The 25,636-nt window shown below is 36.4% G+C and overlaps 1 protein-coding gene across 1 annotated transcript in view; it reads right to left on the bottom strand.

Moving 5' to 3' along the window:
- Positions 1–24,208, bottom strand: part of LOC118635273 (putative bifunctional UDP-N-acetylglucosamine transferase and deubiquitinase ALG13) — a 60,351-nt gene extending 36,143 nt beyond the window's left edge. The window contains exons 1-16 of the mRNA XM_036270055.1: positions 23,547–24,208; positions 22,896–22,979; positions 20,719–20,769; positions 19,953–19,999; positions 18,032–18,104; positions 10,572–10,653; positions 10,232–10,394; positions 7,744–7,819; positions 6,638–6,746; positions 5,234–5,298; positions 4,808–4,908; positions 2,359–2,486; positions 1,438–1,684; positions 895–1,008; positions 553–709; positions 75–195 (exon numbers count right to left, since the gene is read on the bottom strand). Of these exons, the coding sequence (XP_036125948.1) occupies positions 75–195; positions 553–709; positions 895–1,008; positions 1,438–1,684; positions 2,359–2,486; positions 4,808–4,908; positions 5,234–5,298; positions 6,638–6,746; positions 7,744–7,819; positions 10,232–10,394; positions 10,572–10,653; positions 18,032–18,104; positions 19,953–19,999; positions 20,719–20,769; positions 22,896–22,979; positions 23,547–23,687 (1,759 nt within the window). The 5' untranslated portion in view covers positions 23,688–24,208. The remainder of the gene's footprint in view (positions 1–74; positions 196–552; positions 710–894; positions 1,009–1,437; positions 1,685–2,358; positions 2,487–4,807; positions 4,909–5,233; positions 5,299–6,637; positions 6,747–7,743; positions 7,820–10,231; positions 10,395–10,571; positions 10,654–18,031; positions 18,105–19,952; positions 20,000–20,718; positions 20,770–22,895; positions 22,980–23,546) is intronic.
- Positions 24,209–25,636: the final 1,428 nt, after the last annotated feature.

The following is a 25,636-nucleotide window of genomic DNA, read 5'->3' as shown; positions in this document are numbered from 1 at the left end:
CTACTACACAGCCTTGATGTTCCAATGCCATAAGAATCATCTTTTAAAAAAACATTTAACTGTAATTGACTCACCATTGTCACACTGGCCATTGCCCTCCTCTGAACTCAAAGTCTGTTTGCCTGAGCTATGTCCTCGCCTTGCAACACAGTATGACGAAGTAGGAGGAACCATTGTAGAGGGCCTTCCATGATTCTGTACCAAAGAGACACATTCATACATGCAGTTCTCCCTCTATGGACGGAAATACACACACACACTCACACACACTTTAACATGTTTTAGAATTAAATGTGAGGCGATAATGATCAAGAAAACAAAATATTAGCCCATACTATATAGGCAAAATTATTTGTCCACCTTTACCTCCTTCTCTAAGAACTAAAAAAAAAAAGCTCTCTTCTCCCACCTTAAAAGTTCTAAGATGAAGTCATGTTTTCCACAAAGGGTTTTATTTGGGCATTTGTGCAAAAAGCTAAAATTTATCCACATGCCTTTACTTAAAAAAAGAGAAAAGTAAACAGTTTTTGAATCAATTTTTAAACTACTTACAGGTAAAGCTGGATAAGCAGTCTCATCCCCTTCTTCAATTTCATAAAAAGTAATGGTTTCTTCTAAGCCTCTGGGCATCTGTCCATTTTCTGGGGCAAAGCTATATTGGCACTCTTTATTCACACAATGCATCTGGCGGTGACTACGTCTAAAGGAACTTAAGTAGTTTGAAAAATGAAGGGGGGTGGAAAGGATAAAATATGGTAGTAAGTTTCTAATTTTTAAATAACAGTTCAAACATCACAATGTTGACAGTTAAAAAATTAAATATACACATTTGCTGCTCAGCAATGAAGACAGACTTACCCATTTTCTGACTTTTGACACTTAAAATTCACTTACCGAGATCTATAGGAGAAGTTATCATAGCTCTGACAGCACTTTTTCCCTGGGCCAGGGTAAAAACCAATTTTAGGATCCACCATGTTAGGCCTGTTAATAAAGCGAGATGAGTCCCTAAGAATAAAGGCAAAGGAGAACAGAATTCTTTATTCACTAGTGTTTGAATGGTCAGTCTTCATAGTTAAATAAAATTAACACATCTTTCCCCAAACATCCACACACAAAGAGCTTTGCTACCCTTACTACTGGCATTAGGCCTATCCATTATAAATAGATACAGGGCCATATATACATGGCACTCATATTTTGATGGCATTCTACCTTCTAGCATCTCTTCAACTGTTCCATAGTCCCCTAGACTAGAATATGAATCTTCCAATAAATTCATTTGACAAGAATTTAAGTGTACATAAGTTTCATCCTCTATCTCTCTATAGGTAGGAATAAGAAATCTAAACTATTTAGATATTTCTAAATTCTACATTAATACCTCCAATATCTAAACAGAGAAGTACATTATCTTGAAAGTTAATTAAGCCTTACCTGGGCATCCCATATCCCCGAACTTGTCTCTGAGATGAATGTTGAGGATAAAAATGTTCATTAGCCATAAAATTGCCAGCAGACTGTGAGTAGTGCATTGGAGGGTCATGCCCATAATGCATACTATGCTGAAGCCTGGATGGGGGAAGGGTATCTCCCCTGCTGTAAGCCACAGACATATAAATTTCTTTCCCTCTAACTTTCCTGAACATCTTCTTCTGTTGCTTCATGTCCATCTCTGACATAACTTTCAGGCAAACAAAGAAGTAGCAAATAAGCTTCATAACAAAAGCAAATAATCCAGTGTCTCCCAACCACACTCACAAATTCCTAAAACTTCCAAATGTTATTCTTAGGAATAAACAAAAATGCAAGGAGGAAATTTTAATATATTTTAAGGATGTACTAGATCTTCCATATGGAAGGGCAAAACCAGTAACTAATTTCTGTATCAATGGACACCTCAGCACTATCTTTAGGATAGGCGGCTTTGGTTATCAAAATGTAGAGTTAATGCCTAGGCTGCTTCTGTGAGGTGTTTTCCTAGTTCTGGGAGCAATCTTTTCCCTTCAAGTTTTAGAATCCACTCCAGCCTAAGTTTACACAAAATATCTTAGAGCAGTGGTTCTCAGCCAGGGACAATTTTGCCCCTCCTCCCAAATTGGGGAACCCGTGGGAATATCTGAAGACATTTTTAGTTATCAAAACTGGGGAAAGGATGTTACTGGCATCTAGTGGATAAAGGTCAGGTACACTGCTAAGCATCCTACAGTGCACAGGACAGCTCCCCATAAAGTATTATCCATCACAAAATGTCAGTAGTGCCAAAGTTGAAAAAATCTACCCTAGAAAATGACTTATGTATACTTTTAAAAAAATTACAATGTAGGGGAAGATAATAAAAACTTTCAGTATACAAACCCATTTCTGGGAAATAGCCCCCAGAAATTTTCTGGTAACCTCTTCCTTTCCGACTAGGCACAGCATTCCAGGCAGGAACAGATGTCACTTGAGTAACTGGTTTTAAGTTAGCCAGTGGAACAACATGCCTTCAAGTTAAAAGATACTACCATGAAACCACTGCAACACAGACTTAGTTCTCATTTGATAGACATACCCCACCCCTTCTGCTTCATTTTCCAGTGTATTCTCCTTAAGCCTATTGACACCAGTTTCTCTATTAAGGTCCTCTTTTTAAGTTTAGAATACCTAAAAGTAGTTTGTACAATTTCACAGATGTTTGTAGTACAAATCACATTCCAGAGGAAAGATTGTGGTAGGCTAGTTTACAAATATTTGTTGCCTCTCCTTGGAGGATTATATTTTTCCCACCTCATTGTCTTCAGGCTCAGTTACATTTCCCACCCCACTGACATCAGGCTCGGTTACAGATTAAGGAATTTTGTGGTATTCATTATATAACTGAGCCAGCACAAGGTTTGTCATGATATAATTTTTTCTCTGTCTGTAATAGAGCCTTGTTGATCAGGGTCCCCTTTGCTGTCCCACTATGACACTGATAAATGAACAAGAAGCTACTTTATTGTTTTAAGCTGAGATTTTTTGATTAGGGAAGTATAATCTAGCTTAATGGTTCTCAAAGTAGACCAATACCATCAGTATCACCTGGAAACTTGTTAGAAGTTCAAAATTTTGGGCCCCACCACAGACTTACTAAATAAAAAACTCTGGAGATGGAGCTCATCAATCTGTGTTTTAACATGTTCTGGAGCATGTTAAAAGATTAAGAATGACTGGACTAGCTGAGGTGCTGTGATATTGGCAAAGACTCAGTTGGCAAATCAGCTTTCCAATCAGTATGAACAGTTTTTAACAGAATTCTGTTATATTTAATATTTGAATTTGTAATAAGTTGCTAGTGCCTAGGATTTATAAACTTTTATACATAGGTATACAGTCATGTGTTGCTTATCAAAAAGGTACGTTCTAAGAAATGCATCGTTAGGAAATTTCATCATTGTGTGATCAAGAGTGAATTCAACACAAAGCTAGATGGTCTAGCCTATTACATACCTAGGCTAGATGGTATAGACTACTGCTCCTAGGGTATAAGCCTGTACAACATGTTACTGTACTGAATACTGTAGGCAACTGTAACACAATGATATCTGTGTATCAAAACACAGAAAACTACAATAAATATGGTATAAAAGATAAAAAATGGTACAGTCGTGTAGGGCACTTACCAGGAATGGAGCTTGCAGGACTGGAAGTTGCTCTGGGTGATTCAGTGAATGAATGTTAAAGCAGGAACATTACTGCACTCTACTGTGGACTTTATAAACATTGTCCCGCAAGCCCCCCTCCCCTGCTTCCTTTGTACAGGGTCAGAAATAGCTCCATGAACACTGTGGGCTGGATGAACATGAAGCTTGATGTGGGATGGATTTATTGGAAATACTGAAGAGAAACTGGCTGGGTAAGGTGTAGATGACTACAATAGGAAGAAATCATCAAAATGGAGAGATAAAGGAACATAAGCATTGTCATGGCAATGTGGTTTGGGCAATTGCACGTTTGTACGAAACTCCGTGATATTCATAAAAAAAAAGTATTCAACATGGAGAGTGGATAGAACTGGAGACTCAGTATTTTTACTTTGGAAATTTGTTTTTGGTTCCACTGACACTACCTGGTACAAAGGCTCTCTCTGGCATTGAATTGATTAAATAAAATGTATCTATTTTACATATAGCAACCTGAACATATTTCTAAAGTATAGGGACAAGCTGGCTCCATACTATCACAGAAAGCTTTTACTGAATTGTCAGTTGCACTTAATACCTGTTAAAGTAGCTCCTGTGGACCTGTGTCCTTATACAGACTGTTTTGTCCTCAACAAAGAATTTATAGCAGTGTACTTTGAAGACCATCAAGCTCAATCTGAGAGGGCTGTAGCACCTTCTGAATATGTAGTGATGTGGGGACAGGCTCCTGTGTTGAATCAGGTCAATGGCTGACTGATGGGAATGTGATCTGTGCACTCACAACTGAGATGCTGAGAGTGAGAGGACTCAATCTATTGCCATACTCCATAGATATTGCTCCCATCAGAGGAAAAAAGAATTCCTCCTGAACTACATATCCTTCCATTTCTTACAGAAAATTCAGCTCCATTATAATCTTATGGAACCACTGTCATAGACTAAAATGTCATTATGCAGCACATGACTGTATTAAGATTTCATACGTTAACCTATATTTTTACAATTCAAGATAAGTCATCTTAGGCTAGTACCAGATACAAATATGGTTCTCTTACTAGCATCCTGGTAATTCTCAATTTAATATTACAAAAAGGTACCAGGAGCAAAGATTTTAGTAATTCAACACATTACTATATTCTTACTTTTCAGCCAATTCTTCAATGAAAACTGTTACTGAATTGTTCTCATTTCCAACTTCCTGAATATGAGCATTATAATATCTTCCATCTGATTCCAAGCGAACCTGAAAGAGGGGAAGAGACAATTAGAATACATGCAGTTTCAAGTCTGTTGGCAGATCTGACTTCTGACAAACAAAAATAACAAATGGAATTCAGTGTCTACTTATTAAAGCAGTTGACAATAAGCAATGCCAGTGTGGTTTATTGGAGGCAGTACATGCTGAAAAAGCCTTACATCTAACCACAAATGTTTGTAATTAAAATTGAACGTAAACATTTAAAAATGTTTTCTAGAGTTATGTAAATTAGTTTTGTTGAACTCACATTAATGACTAAAACCACAATCTTGGAAAAACAAATTACTGATTCTTTAAAGAAGAAACTAACCTGACACTTGTCTCCCAAATAGTAATGTCTCCCAGCATACTCCATATAATCAGCTTTTTGAAGTTCTATTTAAGAAAAATAAAGGATCAAGCTCAATTTAACTGTTTCCTTTCCTATTTTACATTATTTAATTTTCTAATTTACTTTTACCATGGTATTTTTTTTTTTTTAATCCTCATCCAAGGACATTTTTCCATTTTTTGTACAGACAGAGTAGGAGGGAGAGAGAGGAAGAGAGAGAGAGAGGGAAACATCGATGTGAAAGGGACACATCGAGTGGTCGCCACCCGCACGACCAACCAGGGCCGGGGACAAACTGCAACCGAGGTACATGCCCTTAGTGGGAACCGAACCCGGGTCTCTCCGGACCGCAGGCGGACGCTCTAACCGCTGAGCCAAACTGGCCAGGGCTACCATGGTATTTTTACAATGCTGCCACCATGAGCTAAAATGGGGCAGGGGGCGGGGAGGACAGTTCTAAACGGTTATTCTATCACTGCTGATGGGTTATTTCTGTGGTTAGTTTAAGAAGACTTGCAAATATGGTTTTGTGCTACAGAACACAAATAAGTGGGAATTAGAAGGTTGGCATCTTAGAGTTGGCCAAGTAACAGTAAGATAAAATTTGAAAGGAACATACCTCAATTAAAATAAAAACAGAAATACAGCTTCTTCAAAGCAACCTATTATTTTTAACAGCTTATTGTGTTCCACTAAGTCTTAACCTTATTCTATATTGTTAACGCTACCTAGGTTCACATGGTTCAAGGAGTTGAACATGAAACATTAAAGGCTACTTGTAAGGTAGAACTTTAAGGCCTACTTTGACCAACTTAGTATCTAATAAAGGAGAGATAAACAATTACCTATTTTGAGAGTTGGCAAACTACTCAACTCTCACAAAACTTTACTTATGGACACTAAAATTTGAATTTCACATAATACACTGTTCCTTTCACTTTTTTCTGCCATTCAAAAATTTAAAGACTATTCTTAGCTCATATACCATACAAACAGGTGGCAAGTCAAATTCGGTCTACAGGCCATAGTTTACGAAAACCTATTTATTTATTAATGAGAGCAGTCTTACCCCTTTGAATTTAAGATGTGCTTATTTCTAGTTACTACAAGTTTCTGGTATTTAGTTATCTAAAGGCTGTCTCCACACAGTCTTTGCAAAGTTGAAATCCCAGATAAACATCAGACTCTAAGAGATCCCACACCACTTCTAAATCCATTCGTTTCCTCCTTTGAATTTAAATCATGTATTCAGTAAGGTAAAAAGTAAGTACCTGACTACTTTTCATAACAGTACATTGGAAATGTCTCTTATTATAAATAATTTGCAAAATTATTCTCCTGGATCTGTCAGGATTCAAAAGTATCCTATTGGTATTTCATTACCTTTTCTGCTGTCCAACCAAACATCAAATTCTACATTACGATAGATTTCTGGATCCAGAGCTTTGAGCACCTTATAGGGGAAGAGCATCTTTGATGGATTTTCTGGAGACTAAAACAAAAATAATCATGCTACACACTTATCACCTTTAGCTAAATTCTTCCTTCTATAAAGAAGGAAGCATTAAGGTTCTTTTATTTAAAAAAAAACTGTGTACATAAACCTTCATTTCCTTCTTTATTAAAACAAGAAATTGCATAATAAATTTTACTGTATATTTTAAAAATTAGAAAACTATAGAAGCAATAGGCAAATAATCTAAAAGGTTTTGGATGGCAGAAGTGAAATATTGTCTCAAGCAGCCAACAACTCAGGACACGTCATATATAAATCAATGCAACATAGACCAGGATTAAAGATTCAGTCAGAGCTCTTTAATAAGTCTTCTCTTGATATGCACATAGAGATGCAAGTGTTTCCGTACCCTAAAATCAACTGGAAAAATCTGAAAAGTTTATTTCATTTTGCTTAAAAGTTGTGGTAATTTCCAAAGTAATTACCTTTTTCTTCTGCTTTCTTAGAATTTTACCATATTCAGTACTGTTTCCAAATTACCGACACTTGGGACATACACAGAGATTGTTATAATAGCATTTGCCCTATTTAGCTAGCCTCAAAGTTAACATCTGCTTAATTTTTTAACCTATACAGATGACAAAATTTCTCCAACTAAGATTATTACCCACTTTCTTTGAGTAGATAAGAATAAGCATTATATTCTTCAATGACAAAAAGAAACCTTAGTGTCATAAGATTAATTACAAACTAAATATCTATTGGGTTTGTAGTATTAGTTTAACTTGAAAATACCTTTTAAAATTTCTCAAGTACAGTTTGCTTTGAAAAAAATCTACAATTCCATAAGAATAAAAATTCAGAGAACACCAAGGAAACATTTTACATTTTCAGATTAAGACTTCCACAAAGGTAAACATCAAATTCTCCCCCACCCCATATTACTAGAATGGACCATGTGACCTTGAGTAGTTTAAGTTATAATGCTGCAAACCAAGGTTATGAAAAGTCTTCGCCCTAGAAAATCTCAAACCTTTGCTTCTTCAGTTCGTTCGTTGTACCCCTCTGGTATATTTTCAACATTGCAGCAAGCACCCCACTCTTCAGTCCTATTTGAAAAGATTTAGAACAAAGAGCTTTATATAAATGTAATAGCTAAGAAAATATTAAATCTAATGACTATTCTACCACCTAGTGGTACTTAAGTAGCTCAGTTCTAAAAATGGGACAAATATTTTTCCACTCAACATTTAAATTTATGCCTCCTTTGTATAAGTATGTGCTACAATATACTGAGCAGATTACTTCCTATATTTCATAACTCCTGTGGGGACATATTCTTAAGATGGTCCCATGATCCTCACCCTCCTAGTGTTCACACCCTTCTTTGATACCCCTCACCTTAAGTTTGTTTCTAACCAATAAACAGGATGTAGATCATCACATTGTGTAAAAATGTAGTGCTTGTTTTGCTGGTCTCTCTCTTGCTTAAGCAAGCAAGCAGCCATGTTCACTAATCTGTGGCAAGGAACTGAGGATTATCTCTGGGAATTTTAGCCCTATAGCTGCAAGAAACTGAATGCTACCAAAAACCATGTGAGTGCAGAGGCAGATCCTTCCCCAAAGCTCAGGAAATAGTTCAATCCTGGACAACACCAGTGTTGTAGTCTTTTGAGATCCTAAGCAAAAGATCCAGCTAAGCTGTACCCAGATTCCTAACCCATATAAATTGTGGGATATGTGTGTTGTATTAAGCTGCCAAGTTTGTGGTAATATTACATAGCAATAGGTAATTAATACACTCTGCTTTCCTAATACTTTAATTTCTGTAAGCCTGAATCTTTTAATAAAATAATCAGTGATGCCCGGCCAGTGTGACTCAGTGGACTGAGTGTTGTCCCATGGACTGAGAGGTCCCAGTTCAATTCCCGGTCAGGCACATGCTCGGGTTGCAGGCGCGATCCCCATTAGGGGATCAGCAGGCAACTGATAGATGTTTCTCTCTCACATTGATGTTTCTATCTCTCTCTCCCTTCCTTTCTCGAAAAAAAAATCAATAAACACATATTTAAAAAATTAACAATAATCAGTGAAGAATGAAGCAACTTTTACCTTGGTATATAGTTGCTGACCCTGGCATGCCCAAGTAAGTTAAAAAAAAAAAAATCCCTGTTCTTTCTATAAAGAAAGGAAGGAAGAAGAGAGGGAGGAAGAGAGGAAAGAAAAGAAAGGAAAGAAAAAAAAAAAAACTGCCTTGGCCGATGTGGCTCAGTTGGATGAACATCATCCCATGCACCAAAAGATTGCCGGTTCGATTCCCAGTTGGAATACATGCTTAGGTTTCAGACTTAATCCTCAGTGGGGGATGTGCAGGAGGCAGCTGACTCATGTTTCTTTCTCTCTCTTCCTCTACCTTCCCCTCTAAAATCAATAAAAAAATATCTAAAACATTGCCTGGCCATTATGGCTCAGTGGTTGAGTGTTGACCCATGCACCAAGAGGTCACCAGTTTGATTCCTGGTCAGGACACATGCCCAGATTGTGGGCCAAATCCCCAGTGGGGGGCATGCAGGAGACAGCCAATTGATGTTCTCTCTCATCGATGTTTCTATCTCTCTCCCTCTCTCTCTCAAATCAATAAAGAAAAAAAATTTTTTTTAAATATTTACAACAAAATTCAAAGCATTAAATATCCAAGAAATACAATCACAAGGCTAAAAGAGAAGGTCACACCTGACTGGCACCAAACCTATCTGAATTTCCAGACAGAACTAAAAATCAGGAAGAAATATTATCTCAAACACAAAGTTTTTGACTAAAGGTGTTTAATAATACCTGCTTCTTCAGAGGCCACCATCTGTACTCCTAGTAAGTACAAAAGGCAGACACTCAGCCCTTAAAATTCCCATTAGCTTGAGAGAGACTTTCTTCCAGCTGGATGTGTGTGTCAAGTAACCAAGCTGAACCTCAGTTACCATGTATAAAATTATGGTGCTAGTTTAGAATCAGATTTTTTTTTTCCTTCAAAGTATGGTCCATGGCCAATCTACATTAGAATACTTGAGTATATTTTTGTTAAAAAGCACTTTCCTGGCCTTACTTCAACCTGAAATTTTGTGAAGGCAGGTCCAAGAATCTGCCCTTCTTAAAAGCACCCTAAGTAATTTGTACACAACTAAAGTTGAGAGTCACGAGATTAGACAGTTCTGAAGTCTCTTCTAGCAATAAAAAAGCTGATTCTGATTTGGCCCCAAACCCCCAAAACCTGAGCATCTCACAACACTCACAATACAACACATCTTTTTGGCAAAACTTCTCTATCTCCATTAACAAATGTATATCTCTACACATACATACATGTGACCGAGTGTGTGTGTGTGTGAGTGTGAGAATGTGTGTGTGTGTGTGTGTGTGTGTGTGTGGTCTAAGTCATAAAAGCTTTCCAGGTCTCTTCCATTTTCAAATGATGACACATAGAAACATGATGATCTTGTAGTTGATATCTCCTTTCCCTTTATTACCTATCCTGAGTTAAATTCTTGTAGGCAACATGGGCATCCTCACTGCAAGTGACAGCACTGTTTCTGTTCTTCTTGGAACCACTTCGAAACAATTCAACTGCAGTCTTCAATGCTTCTTCATCCACAACAAACACATCTTTATAGAGAATTTCATACAATACAGCTAAAGAAAAAAATGGTCAAAATGATACTTTTTAAAATAACAATATGAAAATAGCCATACCCAGTATACAAATTCAACAGGTACCAACGCGGTTTTAAAAGAGCTATTTACGGCAGGTTCCTCAATTTAAAGACTGGCAATAAATCACACCCAAACATTTATAAAGCTTTTACATACCTTGACAAACAGCTGCACTTGATTGAAATTGTTTTGAGTATACTGAATCATAATGACCATTACTTGAATAGCAGAGTAGAATCTGAGGAAAAACACACAGAGCAATTAAGTGAATGTTACACATCTAGCACCATGAGATACTTAAAATTAGGTTAGGAATCAGAAAATTGATGAAATAAATGAATTTGTTTTGTTTTAAAAACTGACTTATAGCACTGGCAAGGTAGCTCAGCTGGTTAGAGTTTCGTCCATACACATCATGTAGCATAATGTGTCAATTTTCTCTTGATAAAGCTGAAGAAAAAGTGATTTTTAAAATCTAAATATAGCTAAATGCAAGCTACACCTCATAAAGAGATTTTCTTAACAGTGACTTTTAAATGCCAAAATCGAAATCACTACTAAGGCTAAAATGTGAGCTTCAATCACATTCAGGTTAATATACCAAACAAATACTAATTTATAAATTTGAAAAGATAGGAACTTTTATAAACTGAATGAGTGAATATAATGGAAATCCTAACAGAAGTCAAAAGACCCAACTTAACTTAGAAAAATGACTGGAAAAATCAGGTCAAACACCCAAATACTCCAAACTCAAATTGTGGGAGAATATATTCAAATTGTTATCCACTATACTGAATAGCAATATATAAATATACTACATAGGAGCAATACTGCTAAAGAGACTTCCTTAGAGGAAGAAATAATGGCGGTGGAGTGAATGGAATCTCCCAGGATGAAACTGGAATTACAACTAAATTAAAGAAAAGTCATCTAGAATAAACAACTGAAGACCAGCTGGAGAGAACCCTTATAAGCAGACACTTAAAGTGGAGTCCAAATCAAGTTTGGTAGAGGTGCAGAGGTGCGAGAGGGATGGCCGGGCTCTCATATGCAGCAGCTGAGGGCTATCATAGCTGGGAGAAGTATCCTCAGCACCCTGTGGTTTAAGCCCCAACCAGGGCTCTCTAGCACAGAGTGGCAGAACAGGAAAAGTACCCAGATAACACCTAGCTGTGAAAAACACCACAGCAGAGGTCCTGTCCAGCAGGGAGAATCACTGGGAACATGGGCACCTACCTGAAGGGCCAGCTAACTAAATTTTAGCTACAGCCACTCACCTTGGGCTTCGGCAGAGGGAGGGCTGATTGGACTGGAGTTGCATGAGAAGAGACAGGGGTTCATGGCACTGGGAAAAGAGCTGGAAAGGAGGCCATCAGGACACCTATGCTGAGTCAAACCTACAGCCATCATCATTATCAATGGACAAAAACTAAAAGCGTTTCCCTTAAGAAGAGGAATAAGACAGGAATGTCTACTTTTGCCGCTATTATTCAATATAGTACTGGGAAGTCTTAGCCATAGAAATAAGACAAGAAGAAACAAATAAAAGGCATCCAAATGCAAAGGAGGAAGTGAAACTGTCATTTATTCGCAGATGACATGATATTATACATAGAAAACCCTAAAGAATCCACCAAAAAAATACTAGCTTTAAAAAAGAAATTTGTCAAAGTAGAAGATACAAAATTAACATCCAGAAATTGATGGCATTCTTATACACCAATAATGAACACTCAGAAAGGAAAACTAAAAAATAATCCCATGTACCATTACAACAAAAAAAAATTAAGATACCTAGGAATAAACTTAACCAAGGAGGTAAAAGACCTGTTCTCAAAAAATTACAGGACATTGAAAAAAGAAATAGAGGAAGATATAAAAAAATGGAAGCATGTATTGTTTTCGTGGATTAGAAGAATCGACATCACTAAAATGTCCACACTACCCAAAGCAATCTATAGAGTCAATGCAATCCATATTTAAAGGACCAACGGCATATTTCACAGAACTAGAATAAATACTTCAAAAGTTTATATGGAACCAAAAAAGACCTCAAATAGCCACAGCAATCTTGAAAAAGAAGAACAAAGTTGGAGAATCACAATACCAGATATCAGGTTAAGCTACAAAGCTACTGTAATCTAAACAGCCAGGTACTGGCACAAGATCAGGCATATAGATCAATGGAACAGAACAGAGCACCTAGAAATGGACCCAAGATATTATGTGCAATTTATATTCGACAAAGGAGTTAAGAGCATACAATGGAGAAAAGACAGTCTCTTCAATAAATGGTGTTGGAAAAATTGGACAGATAAATGCAAAAAAAAAATGAAACAAGACCACCAACTTATAGCCTACAAAAGAATAAACTGCAAATGGATAAAAGACATAAATGAAATCATAAAAATCCTAGAAGAAAATGTAGGCAGCAAAAATCTCAGACATCACATGTTGCATACTTTTCACCGATACATTGCCTAGGGCAAGAGAAACAAAGGAAAAAAACTAATAAATGGGACTACATCAAATTAAAAAGCTTCTTCACAGCAAAAGAAACCAGCATCAAAATAAAAAGGGAACCCACTGTATGGAAGAACACATTTACCAATGATATATCAAATAAGGGGTTAATATCCAAAATATATAGAGTTATACTAAAAAGCCACTGTAATCAAAACAGCCTGGTACTGGCACAAGAACAGGCATATAGACCAGTGGAACAGAAAAGAGAACCCAGAAATGGACGCAAGGCGATATGCTCAATTAATATTTGACAAAGGTGGCAAGAACATACAGTGGAGTAAAGACAGCCACTTTAATAAATGGTGTTGGGAAAATTGGACAGCTACATGCAAAAAAAAAAAAAAAAAAATGAAACTAGACCATCAACTTACACCATACACAAGAATAAACTCTAAATGGATAAAAGACTTAAATGTGACTCATAAATCCATTAAAATCTTAGAAGAAACTGTAGGCAACAAAATTTCAGACATCATACACAGCAGAACTTTCACTGATACATCACCTAAGGCAACAGAAACAAAGGAGAAAATTAATATATGGGACTACATCAAACTCAAAAGCTTCTGCACAGCAAAAGATACAATCATTAAAATGGAAAGGCAACGCACTGTATGGGAGAGCATAACTGCCAATGAAATATCAGATAAGGGGTTAATTTCCAAAATAAATAGTGCTCATACAATTCAACAAAAAGAAGACAAAAAAAAAAAAAACAATTAAAAAATGGGCAGAGGAACTAAATAGTCACCTCTCCGAAAAGGACATACAAATGGCCAAGAGACATATGAAGAAATGCTTAACATCACTAATCATCAGAGATATGCAAATTAAGAACTATGAGGTATTACCTCACCCCTGCCAGAATGGTTGTCATCAACAAATCATCAAACAAGTGCTGGGAAGAATGTGGAGAAAAGGGGACTCTAGTTTCCTGCTGATGGGAATGTAGACTGGTGCAGCCACTATGGAAAACAATATGGTGTTTCCTCAAAAAATTAAAAATTAAACTGCCATTTGACCTAGTGATCCCACTTCTAAGAATATATCCTAAGAAGCCAGAGACACCAATCAGAAAGAATATATGCATCCTTATGTTCATAGCAGCACTATGTACAATAGCTAAGATCTGGAAACAGCACAAGTGCCCATCAGTAGATGAGTGGATAAAAAAGCTGTGGTATATATACAAAATGGAATACTATGCAGCTGTAAAGAAAAAAGATCTCTCACCCTTTGAGATGACATGGAGGGACCTGGCGAGTATTATGCTAAGCAAAATAAGCCATTCAGAGAAAGACAAGTACCACATGATCCCACTTATTTACGGAATATAATGAACTAAATAAGCTGACAGTCAAAACAGATCCAAAGACATGGAAGTAGGGAACAGACTGACAAACCTCAGAGGGAAGCAGGCTGGGGGGTGGGGGGGCGAGAAGAGATAAATCAAAGAATTTGTATGCATAAATGTGTAACCAATGAACACAGACAAGTGTGGGGAAGGCAGGAGGGGGTGGGAGCAAGGAGGAGGAGGTCAATGGAGGAAAAAGGGGAGACATGTAAAATACTTTCAACAATAAAGATAAAAAAAGACTTCCTTGATGAATTAAGGTATGAGATGGCTACAAAATGATTTAATTTCTTAACTAATTCCTTTGATCAGTAGTTTTTTCAAATAATTCAAAGGCCATGAATGCTTACTATATGAATTATTTCAGTAAAAATGCTACTTGGCTCCATGTCGTAAAATTTGTTTAAATAACTGCTCTAAAACCTTTTCGAACTTTTGTTTGATGATTCTCTACGATCTATGGGAAGATGTTGCCACAAAGTTTCCTTGGCAGAAGATTATATCACGCACTCTTTTTTATTACCTACCTACAGTACCATAGGATAACTTCTGCCAATAATCAAGTTCTCTGATGCAAGGCGTACCATTCTGATACCAGGTATATTATTCTCCCTGAAGCCCCCCCCTTTTTTTTTTGAAATCACAATTCCAACTCCAACAGTATAAGCCGTTTCAAAGCACTGAGGGCAAGCTAAGGTTTACTCACAGTAAAGTTTAAGTTATGAAGTTACACCCATCCCAAGGAGTACTTGCTTTTAAGAGGAGTTTATTAATCCCACAGGACAGTGAGTAGATTTTGAACAGAGAAGCCCTTTGCACTTCAGACTATAAGAACTGGGAACTCCGACTAAGAAAGGTTAATAACTGGAGGTGTTGTTAAGTAGTTAAAGGAACTCAGCTAACCAGAACTGATAAATAAGTAGGAAAGAAAATAGAGATGACCATACAAATTCTCTATTCCAGTGACAATTAGATCTGTTTTGATTGGGAGAGGCAAAATTAGGCATGACAGCTTTTATGTTCCCGGTGGTATCCCAACATTAAATAGTAAGTCTCTCATACATTGTGGGTGGTGTGTTTGTTAGGGGTGCCCGGTGGGATGCAATGGCAGTAAACTAGTGAAAAACTGAAGTAGATCTATATTACTGATGAGGATAGTTATCTAAAAAGAATAAGTAACAGGATGTTAAGTATGAATAAGCCTATCTACATTTAAATAATGCAAAGAAAATAATATGGAAGGATACCCACCAAAACTTAATAGTTGTTACTATGAAGCACATGAGATGGAAGAACATGAATAGAGACTTGACGTTTTACTTCATTTTTCCAGATTTAAGTTTTATTTTGTTTTTAATAAGTATGCATTTCTATTCTTTCTAGACAGAGCAAATGGGCTGAGTAAAGATGGCTAGCATCCAGTAGCATTCACTTTGACATTGGATAACTGCAAAATGCAGAGGTAACAGTCAGCACAGAAGGTGAAAGGTACTAAGGTGAACATTAGGCATTTATTTCTTTGAAAATTGGTTCCCAAATATATTTTATGGAAGGCTCATAAATAATTTTCACTGTTTTTAATAAAGTTATTTTTGAAAACACAAACAACTCAAATATAAATTTTATGACCTGAACTGAGACATAGCAACTTTGTTTTAGGCAAAGCAAAGTGTCACATAAGGAAAGTACCTTACTGCTACCTTCCTTTTCCATACTTAAATTTAAATATGATCAAACATACTCACTTTAAATAATCCCAAATCAGACATATATACACTATCCTGTGCATGCAAATACCCAACTGCTGATAAGTACTGGCTCTGTATATATGTATGTATGATAATTATGATATTCTCATGGTTGCACACACTCAAAAAGTTTTAGCTCACTATCTCTGGGATATACAAGACTCATTTGAAAATGGGGCTGTATAATTTGTAGAAACTAGGAAGCGGGTATATGAAGGTTCATTATAAAGTCTTTTAACTTTTCTCTTTATAAAAATTTTAAGAATAAAATGTCGGGGTAAAACAATCAACTGTAGTTTTAAAAGAGTCCTGGTAAGATCTAAATGTCTAAATATCATCTCAGGCAATGCTGTGTACAATGCTAAAACAAAGGTTAACATTCCTCTTCCTCAAACAATTCTGATTATATCACACCTTTGTTTAAAAACTCTGAATGAGTGTTTAAAGGCAATTGTTCTGATATCTGAAATTTACTTTGAAATAAAATAAAAAATTAAGATGGATTAATGACTGGACAGAAGGATGAATATGTATGTGATAAAACAAGGATCTAAAATACTAACAGTAAACTCTAAGTGGTGGGTCTATGGATGCTGACTGTAAAATTCTTTTAGCTTTTCTTTATGTTTAAAAATTTTCAAGATAAACTATTGGAAAATGGCTTTAATGAACTATCCTGTACAATGAAAAGCCAAATTGTTGCCATGGTCTACTACACCCCTCATTATATAACTCTAGCCTATCTTTTTAACAATGCCCTCCCTCCACCCAACTACTTGAGTCCCAAAGGGTCTCCTGCTTCCATGTCTTTTTATATAATGTTTTCTCTGAGTAGAGTGTCCTTCATACTTGTTGGACTCATTTTTATGATAGTCCACTTAAATGTCACTATCACCACGAAACTTTCTAAATTCCCTCAAGCTCTTCGCACACATTTCTATTGTAAAATTTATCATTCACAGACACTTAAATGTGTGTATTCATAGCCCCTTAAACAGTAAAGTGCCTGGTACACTACAGGAGCTTAATGTTTGCTACACAAATTAGAAGGTGGTACCATTGGTAAAACAATTAGTGTGCCCCAATTTATATTTATCTTCTAAGTTATCTCTTGCATCCTACTCGGTCTTCTCTATTCCTAATGCCACTTGCTTTGTTTAGGTCTTTTGTCTAGATTACTATAACATCCTAACAGTGCTCTCAGTGTCTATTCTTACTTTACCATCATCAAAATGTTGCCTGAATTTTGCTCTACAATGTGAAACAAGATTTACAAAAGTCAAATATTGTACAATCTGTATTCAGTAATCAAATAATCAGTATAAAAGGGTTTTCTTAAAACTTTTTGGAAGAAAAATCATATGCTAAAGAACAATTGTTCACCTGCTGAGAGTTCTAAACCTCCTACTATCTGTACCTTATTTAGGTAGTAGCAGCACACTGCCTTGTCCTCAAGAAACTTTCAGACTAATGAGACAAAACAGACATGAAAACAAATACAATGTGATAAATACCATGACTTGGGTGATGCTAGGGTAATACAGAGGAAAGAAATAATTCTAGCGGGGCTGGGAAAGTTTTACAGAACTGACACATTTGATATACAAAGGAAAGAAAAACATACAAAAGTCAGACTATCTAGAAGCATGGTACAGTAATATTGAAGGAAAATGAATCTGGAAAGAAGTGCTGGAACCCTTTAGGGCACTGAATACCTAGCTTCAGAGTCTGAACCTTATCTTCTTATCAATGAGGAGCCAATTAGGATTTTCTATTACAGACAAGTGACAAGATCAGGTCTGTTCAGAAGGGTAGCTAACAACACTGACTGAGGAGGAAAAGGCTGATGGGAGAAAAGCTTATTTGGAATGCGCTTAATTTTTTTATTAAGAAGGTAAAAAATAATGATTCTTAATATCCTGGTAAGCCCTGAGCATCATTCAATTTATTTTTTTATTTTAGTAAACATTCACTTATCTTCTTACCTTGTCATCATAGCCATTATCTGTGACATAAGTTGGAGGCTTTCCAGGACTGCGATACAGAACGAAATCTCGACTATGCGGATAGAAAACAAAGGTGGATGAAAAAAGATAATTTAGCATGTGCAAGAGATAGTTATGAGTATTTGTGCTTTTAAACTACTAACCTTATTCATATAAAATAATCCATATGTTTATGAGGCTAAATAATGTTAATTCAAGGTAGACAAGCTAATGGCCTGTAATGTTCTATGGATATTTAAAAAATGTATGTTGCCCTGGCCGGTATGGCTCAGCGGTTAAAGTGTCGGCCTGTGGTCCAGAGAGACCCAGGTTCGGTTCCCGCTAAGGGCATGTACCTTGGTTGCAGTTTGTCCCCAGCCCTGGTTGGGTCGTGCGGGTGGCAGCCACTCAATGTATCCCTTTCACGTCGATCTCTCTCTCTCTCTCTCTCTCTCTCTCCCTCCCTCCCTCCCTCCCTCCCTCCCTCCCACTCTATTTGAACAAAAACAAACAAAAAAAATGTCCTCAGGTGAGGATAAAAATAAAAATAAAATGTATCTTAATTTACAAGAAAGTGGAATAAAGAAGACAGATTACCAATTGTATATAAATTTGTTAAATTTTTTAGAGGCTCCCATTTATTCAAAGCAGGGGTTGACAAATTTTTCATGATAAATGACCAGATAATAAACATTTCAGCTTTTGCATGCCATATTTTATTCAACTTTCATTTTGTAGCATGAAAGCAACCATAGACAATGCAAAACAAATGCACATGACTGTGTTCTAATAAAACTTTATAGGCACTGAAATTTGAATTTCATATAATTTTCATATGCCATGAAACATTACCCTTCTCTTGATTTTTTAACCATTTAAAAACTTTTAAAAAGTATTCTCAGCTTGAGGGCTATATAGAAGCAGACAGCAGGCCAATTTAAGAGTTGGCCCATGACTTCAAAGCCAGCTGCCCAATGACTCTGCTAAACTACCTCTTGCTGGATTTAGTGAGAAAAGAGCAGACTGAAAAACACTAACTTGAACAAGTCCCCATAACAAGAAAGTTCCGACTCTACCAAGGTATATGCCATCTCACCATCCTCAGAATTGTGAAGAAGTCTTACGCAGATCAACCTTCTCAAATGAACAAGATTCCCATGAGCCTCTAACCTATATCATATAGCTTTTTCAAAACCCTAAGGATTAGCCACAGAACACATATGCATAACCCATAGACACCAACAACAGTGTGGTGTTGGCCAGAAAGAAGGCAGTGGGGAGGCAAGGACTAGGTAGAGGTGGACAAGGGGGGGGGGCATCTGTAATAGTGTCAACAATAAAAATAAAGTTAAAAAAAACTTATAGCTTTCAGAAATGCTACCTTTGCAGTTTCAAAGACCAAAGCAAAACTTCCAAAGCATTACAGCACTGTTTATCAAAATTTCCCCCATTATCGCCTCCCTAAAGAGATGCTTCAGACTTTTCTTAATTTCTCTATGAAATTTTAATACCACAGTTACACTGTAAACCACTGTAATCTCTAATTTTCTTGTCCTCAAGAATCAATTTCAACACTCTTGGAAGCAGTATGGCCCCATTGAGGATGCATGCAAGAGGTAAAAAGTTAAACAAAATTCTAAGATAATTATTCTGATTTTCCACAGGAATAATAGCAGTTCTTAAAGTCCTTTATTCTTCCATCCAAATGGACACAAATGCTAGAGATTCTCCAACTAAAAATTACACTAATTGACTTTGCTTAGACCTCTTCATTCTACACATCAATACATCAAATCTAAAAATTTCCCAAACCTAAAAGGACTTTAATAGAAACTGTGCGTGAGCGCTGACGCGCGCATGCACACACATACACCCACACACCCACACACAAACTTTTTTTAAAAAAAGATATTCAACTTACTTATAAATTAGAGAAAGAGCTCTTATTTCCAGCTGGCCAGCACTTTCCTAAACATAAATAGTTTTTAAAAACATTGAGCAGCTAGAAAGTACAAGTTTTTGCAAGTTTATCAATTTTTTAGATGAAGAATTTGTAGAACATAATATAACTTGCTTTGAAAATTGCGATACTATGATAGTTACTCATTAAAAAACTTATTCTGAAAAAAAAGGACCCAAAACCTTAGCCATTAAGTAACAGAGACAGTTAATATGGGAGATTTAAAGGGCACAATGAAAATGGAATTAGTGTAAGAATACAAAGTTAGCTGGGTATTTAGCACATGTGTTTTAAACCCAAACTATGAAATTAATTTAATCACATGAAATGTTTAATTAAATATGTGTTTATGGATCTTACTCCCACTTAAAAGAATAACTACAAATCAGGAGAATTGTTCAATAAAAAATAATAATGACCTCCTAATAACATTCTTACCACCTCCCTCTCTCATTAAAAGCTTAAGCTTGTCCTGTTACCAAGCAGCATGTACTCTTTCACTAGTCTATGGATGATAAAATTGTTAAACACACAATTCTCAATATTTAACACAAAACAACAGGTCAACTGCCAGCCTCTAAACTTTTGCAACAACTATTTGATACAACACAGCTAGCTACTTAAGAAAACAGATTGGCTCTAGCTAAAGCAACAAACAAACTGAATAATTATTTAGGTTATTATTCCAAATACTCTGAAAAGATTGAACCCCCATATTTGATCTTACCTTGGGATCTCCCAACCGTTCCAGGTATTTCTCAAAAGATCCCTCCACATACTTCAAAAATAAAACAAACTTGACTTAACCATAATACACAGCATTACTGAAATCTGATTATATTCTGCAATATTATCCTCCAACAGGTTTTCATTCAGCTCAATAATTATGGTATTAAATTACTACTTTGCACAGCACCTCAAGAAGATTTGCAGATACAAAAAAAGCTATGGGTGGAAAAAAGCTAGACTAGAAAAGTATGTTAGGAATTGGTCCTGGCTTATCCACATACCACTGAATTTCCTCAAATGCTATGCCTATGAGTTTCTTGTGAAATGCCAACTTAAATTGACAATTTTCATAAATCAAGCAGGCCTAATAATTATAAGCCCTATATTTTAAATTTTACAGGAGACATCCATTTACAAAATTAAACTGAAGAACTTTAAAGGAAATTTCATTAGGTTCAAAAAAGCCCAGGCACAAGGAAACTTTTTGGGGCAATAGAAATGTTCTACATCTTGATTGCAGTGACAGCTGTATGACTATATATTATTGCCCAAACTGAAATTACTAAAGTTAAAGTGATGAATTTTATGTAAAATATACTTCAATAAAAATAAAATCAGATTAAACTCAGGAAATAACATTCCATGCATATATATCTAGCATTAAATAGAACTAGAATTTTAAAAAATCAATTTTTAATTCTTCTCAATCCCTTTTTTAATCAGCTTAATTGAAGTGTAATTGACATACAATAAACTGCATGTATTTAAATGGCACAAACAGATTTTGACATATGTATCCACCCATGAAACCATTATGATAATGGTGATGGTGAATACATATATCCATTATTCCCATAAGTTTCCTTGTGCTCCTCTCTAACTCTACTGACCACCCCCCAAGCAATCACTGACCTGCCTTAATCACAACAGATTGGTTTGTATTGTCTAGAGTTTTATATAAAAGAAATCATACAGTATGTATTATTTTGGGGTAGTCTCGCTTCTTTTACACAGCAAAATTATTCTGAGATTCATCCATCCAGTTCTAAAATTTTACACACATATATTTGTTATTCAAAATATAGTCCACAAACAATAGCAAGCATCACTTGGGAGTTTGCTAACAATGCAGAAATCTTGGTCCCTAGCTCAGACCCACTAAATCAGAATCTGTAGTTTAACAAGATCTCCAGGTGATTTGTATGCACAAAAATACTTGAGATGCACTGCTTTACACATGGTCTTTCATTTGAAGTAATTCATGAATAATAGCTTCCCCAGGTGTGGTCAAGATTATAATTAACTTTACGGTAATAAGCTTAAAAATCAAAAAACCTTCACAGTTTTAAAATTTAATGAAACCTGTTGAGAAAATTAAGAGTAAACCTTGAACAGCAGGCACATATCCATAACATACAAGCAGAAGAAAAATAGTACTGGAAGAGCTAGGGGTATAATAAAAAATTAACAGACACATGAAAGGATACCTCATATCAGACCTTCATAAAACCTTGCTTTGTTACCAAAAATTCAAATACTTCAATGTTAGATGCCTTCTAAAAGTTGTTTCAAAGTTAATCTTTGGTGGCAGAGCTCCAATTACCACAGTTTGTCAGAAGAAAAGACGGATGTTTAGGACTAATTTGTTTCTTTACAATTAAATATTAGAAGATTCTTCAAGTATTGTGCACAAAATTAAGCAAGAGAACGGGGGGGGGGGAGTTCTCATGTGCATATATTTTTAAATATATACATTTTAAAATATTGACATAGCCAAGCCTTTCATGGACTATGATTAATTGTTCAAGGAAAAAAAAAAAAAAACAACAGTGGTATAAATAGTACAAAACAGAAGTCAAACTGTTAACTTTTTAGGGTTTGAAGGTTTTTTGTTTGTTTGTTTGTTTGTTTTTGTTTCTGTTTTTTTTGGTGTATGGGAGGAAGAAAGTAGTGGGAAGAATACCAATTTTTTTCTTTATTTTTAGAGTACCAAACAATTTAATTCTGGAAGGAGGTCCAGAAGTATGCGAGCTAGTTGGAGGGAAGCTAGCAGAAAAGTACATATTTGCTACTGAGAGTACACGATATAATTTTCACATGTAGGTGCTCAAATTTCATTTCCCATCTGCTACATACATTAATGAAAGCTCTTCCTTGGGTATGTATTCTACTTACAGACTCAAAAGTTTGTTGATTTTCTCTCATATATGAGACACAAGCCTTCCTGATTTCCAAATGATGGACCTGGCTGCAAAACAACTAAAAAGAGAAAAACCAGCTCACTGTCAGCAGTTATTTGAAATAGAAGCTTCTATTAAGACTATGAACTGGACACTTCCAGTCCCCCTTATTCAAAACATATGTAGGAAATTGGGAAATTAAGTCCTGATATTACTAAAATCTGTTTTTGTTACACTTAGTGAGATTGGGGAGAGATTATTCTATTAACTCCCCCTTTTCTACTCTTTATGGGCACAGCCTGAATATTTTTCCTTAGCATAAAACATACAGAAAGCAGGGGCTGCTTATAAACAATCAAGATAAGTTTCAATTTTTCCTTTAACCCTATTATCTTATCTCTCATGCATTCCAAAGTAGTATTTAGAAAACAGAAAAGATAACAAAGGCACAGCAATATATTTGGACTAATCAGCAAAGGTATGCACCAAACTAATTAGCAGACAGACCTGGATGATTTTACTAGGAAAGAAAAAAGAACATTTTTCGTTTGTTTTCGTGGGCTACAGGTCGTCTAGCTACAGTACCATGCCACATCACAAACTCTGAAATCTCAGTATAGGGAAGATATATTTGCTTTTCTTTTACCTGCTCCGAAATAGCCCGAAAGAGGCAAGAGGCATCCTTGGCAGTCAGCTTTCGAAACAGCCCTAAGCTGCCTAAATATTCATCCATTGTTGCCTCACTCAGAGACTTTTGGCCGCAGTACTTTTTCCATCCTTTATGCATTGTGCATGAAGGGTGGAGGTGGGGAAGGAGAGAAAGGAACACAAGTGTAGCCAGAAGGAAAAAGCAGGGTTCAAGTAGGAGTGGGTAGTAGTGACAAGGGCTTGCTTATGCAGGTATCCGGAAAGCAGCCCAAAGTCTAGGCACGAGAGGGCAGTTGGAGTCAGCGTTGCAGAATCTTGGCACTTCTCAGGAGCAGAAGCAAAGAGCTGGCTTGCCCAGGACAAGTCGAGATCCTGTGAAAAGAGGAAGAACCAATGCTCCTAGGAATAGAGAACTCAACTAGAAAAAGACATGGCAAGGAGAAGGGTATTTGCAGAGCTACCTTGTTGAGGAAGGGTGGAATTAACCCAATCAGCCCAAAGTTGAGAGAAGTATGCACAAGCAGCTGAGCTTTGTGACCAAAGGGAAGCTGAATTTGCAGCTTAACTCAGGGCAACTGCTGCACGAGGCTGCAAAGGGACTGCAATAACACTCAGGTGTATATGATGCAGCCTGGGCCACATCTGATGAGACCTCTGCCTAAATTTTCAACTACAGTCTCTGCCCAAGTTCTCTGCTCCTTTCATAGTTTCATGAAGATGAGAGGAAAAATCTGAACCTAATTAACTAGTAAGTTTTTGTATTAAGAATATCTTTAAAAAACAAAAGGCGGTGCCCTAGCCGGTTTGGCTCAGCAGTTGGAGAGTCCCAGGTTCGGTTCCCGTTAAGGGCACCCTTAATATATAGGTACAGAGACCACAGTTCAAGCAATGTAAAGTGCCAAAGCAGTTATCTGGATACATCAGGTATGGGGTTTAAGTGATCTTCTCATTCAGTTCTCCTAGGTAGTAATAACCCTCTGCTAAGATCACAGAAATTAAATCCATTAGCTATGCTAGGAAACAGTGATACAATACTTGACTAGTGTTTCCAAACTACTGTATAGCATTAACAAAAATACGCAAAAAGTGTTCTTAAAAAATGAAAATAGCCCTGGCCAGTTTGACTCAGCGGTTGGAGCATCACCCTGAGAACCGAGGGGTTGTGGGTTTGATCTCCGGTCAAGAGCACATACCTGGGTGGCAGGTTTGATCCCGGGCCCCAGAGGGGGTCGTGCAGGAGGCAATTGGTGTCTCTCTCTCACATCGATGTTTCTCTCTCTCTCCCTTCCACTCTATCTAGAAAGCAATGGAAAAATATCCTCATACGAGGATTTAAAAAAAAATGAAAATAAAAATTTAAACTGGCCCAGCTGGTGTGGCTCAGTGGTTGAGCATCAACTCCATGCACCAAGAGGTCACTGGTTCAATTCCCAGTCAGAGCACATGCCCAGGTTGTGGGCCTGATCCATAGTGGGTGGCATGCAGGAGGTGACCAATCGATGTCCTCTCTCATCGATGTTTATATCTCTCTCCCTCTCCCTTCCTCTCTCTAAAATTCAATAAAGAAAAAACAATTTAAAAATTTAAATTGAAGCAGCATGAAAGGAATAACTTAGCCACAAACTTTCTAAGACAAATTAAAATCCTGTGGCACAGCATGAGAGGTGTTGGATGAGAGGTATATGTTTCAATGTATTATTAGGACACTGTCCTAGAAAAGCTACTCTGGAGTCTGAGAAAACCAAAGTAATATAAGACTGTGCGGTTCAAAGACAAGACTGATCACTTGTATTACTTGAGTCCATGGTCAAGTGTCTCATTTTTATTTCAATGACACAGTATGATTCCCTTCTTAATTTTCTAAATGTTTAAAAAAATAGATCAAAATCTGGCTTTGGAGAAGTTGCAAAATTCAGCTGCTTTGAAAATTGTTTTTCTTATATCTGTGGGATCCAGTAGTAATCATGACAGCACCCTATGGGGAAAGCATCAACAATCAATTTTATTATTTAGGAATGAAATAAAAGCACGGTAGAAAAAAGAATAAAATCTTGACATCCTTTTTAACATGCCAATTGAAAATTACCT

The sequence above is a fragment of the Molossus molossus genome, unplaced genomic scaffold (genome assembly GCF_014108415.1).
Source record: "Molossus molossus isolate mMolMol1 unplaced genomic scaffold, mMolMol1.p scaffold_m16_p_2, whole genome shotgun sequence".
In the NCBI taxonomy this organism is placed as follows: Eukaryota; Metazoa; Chordata; class Mammalia; order Chiroptera; family Molossidae; genus Molossus; species Molossus molossus.
This window is presented reverse-complemented; position numbering and strand designations above follow the sequence as displayed.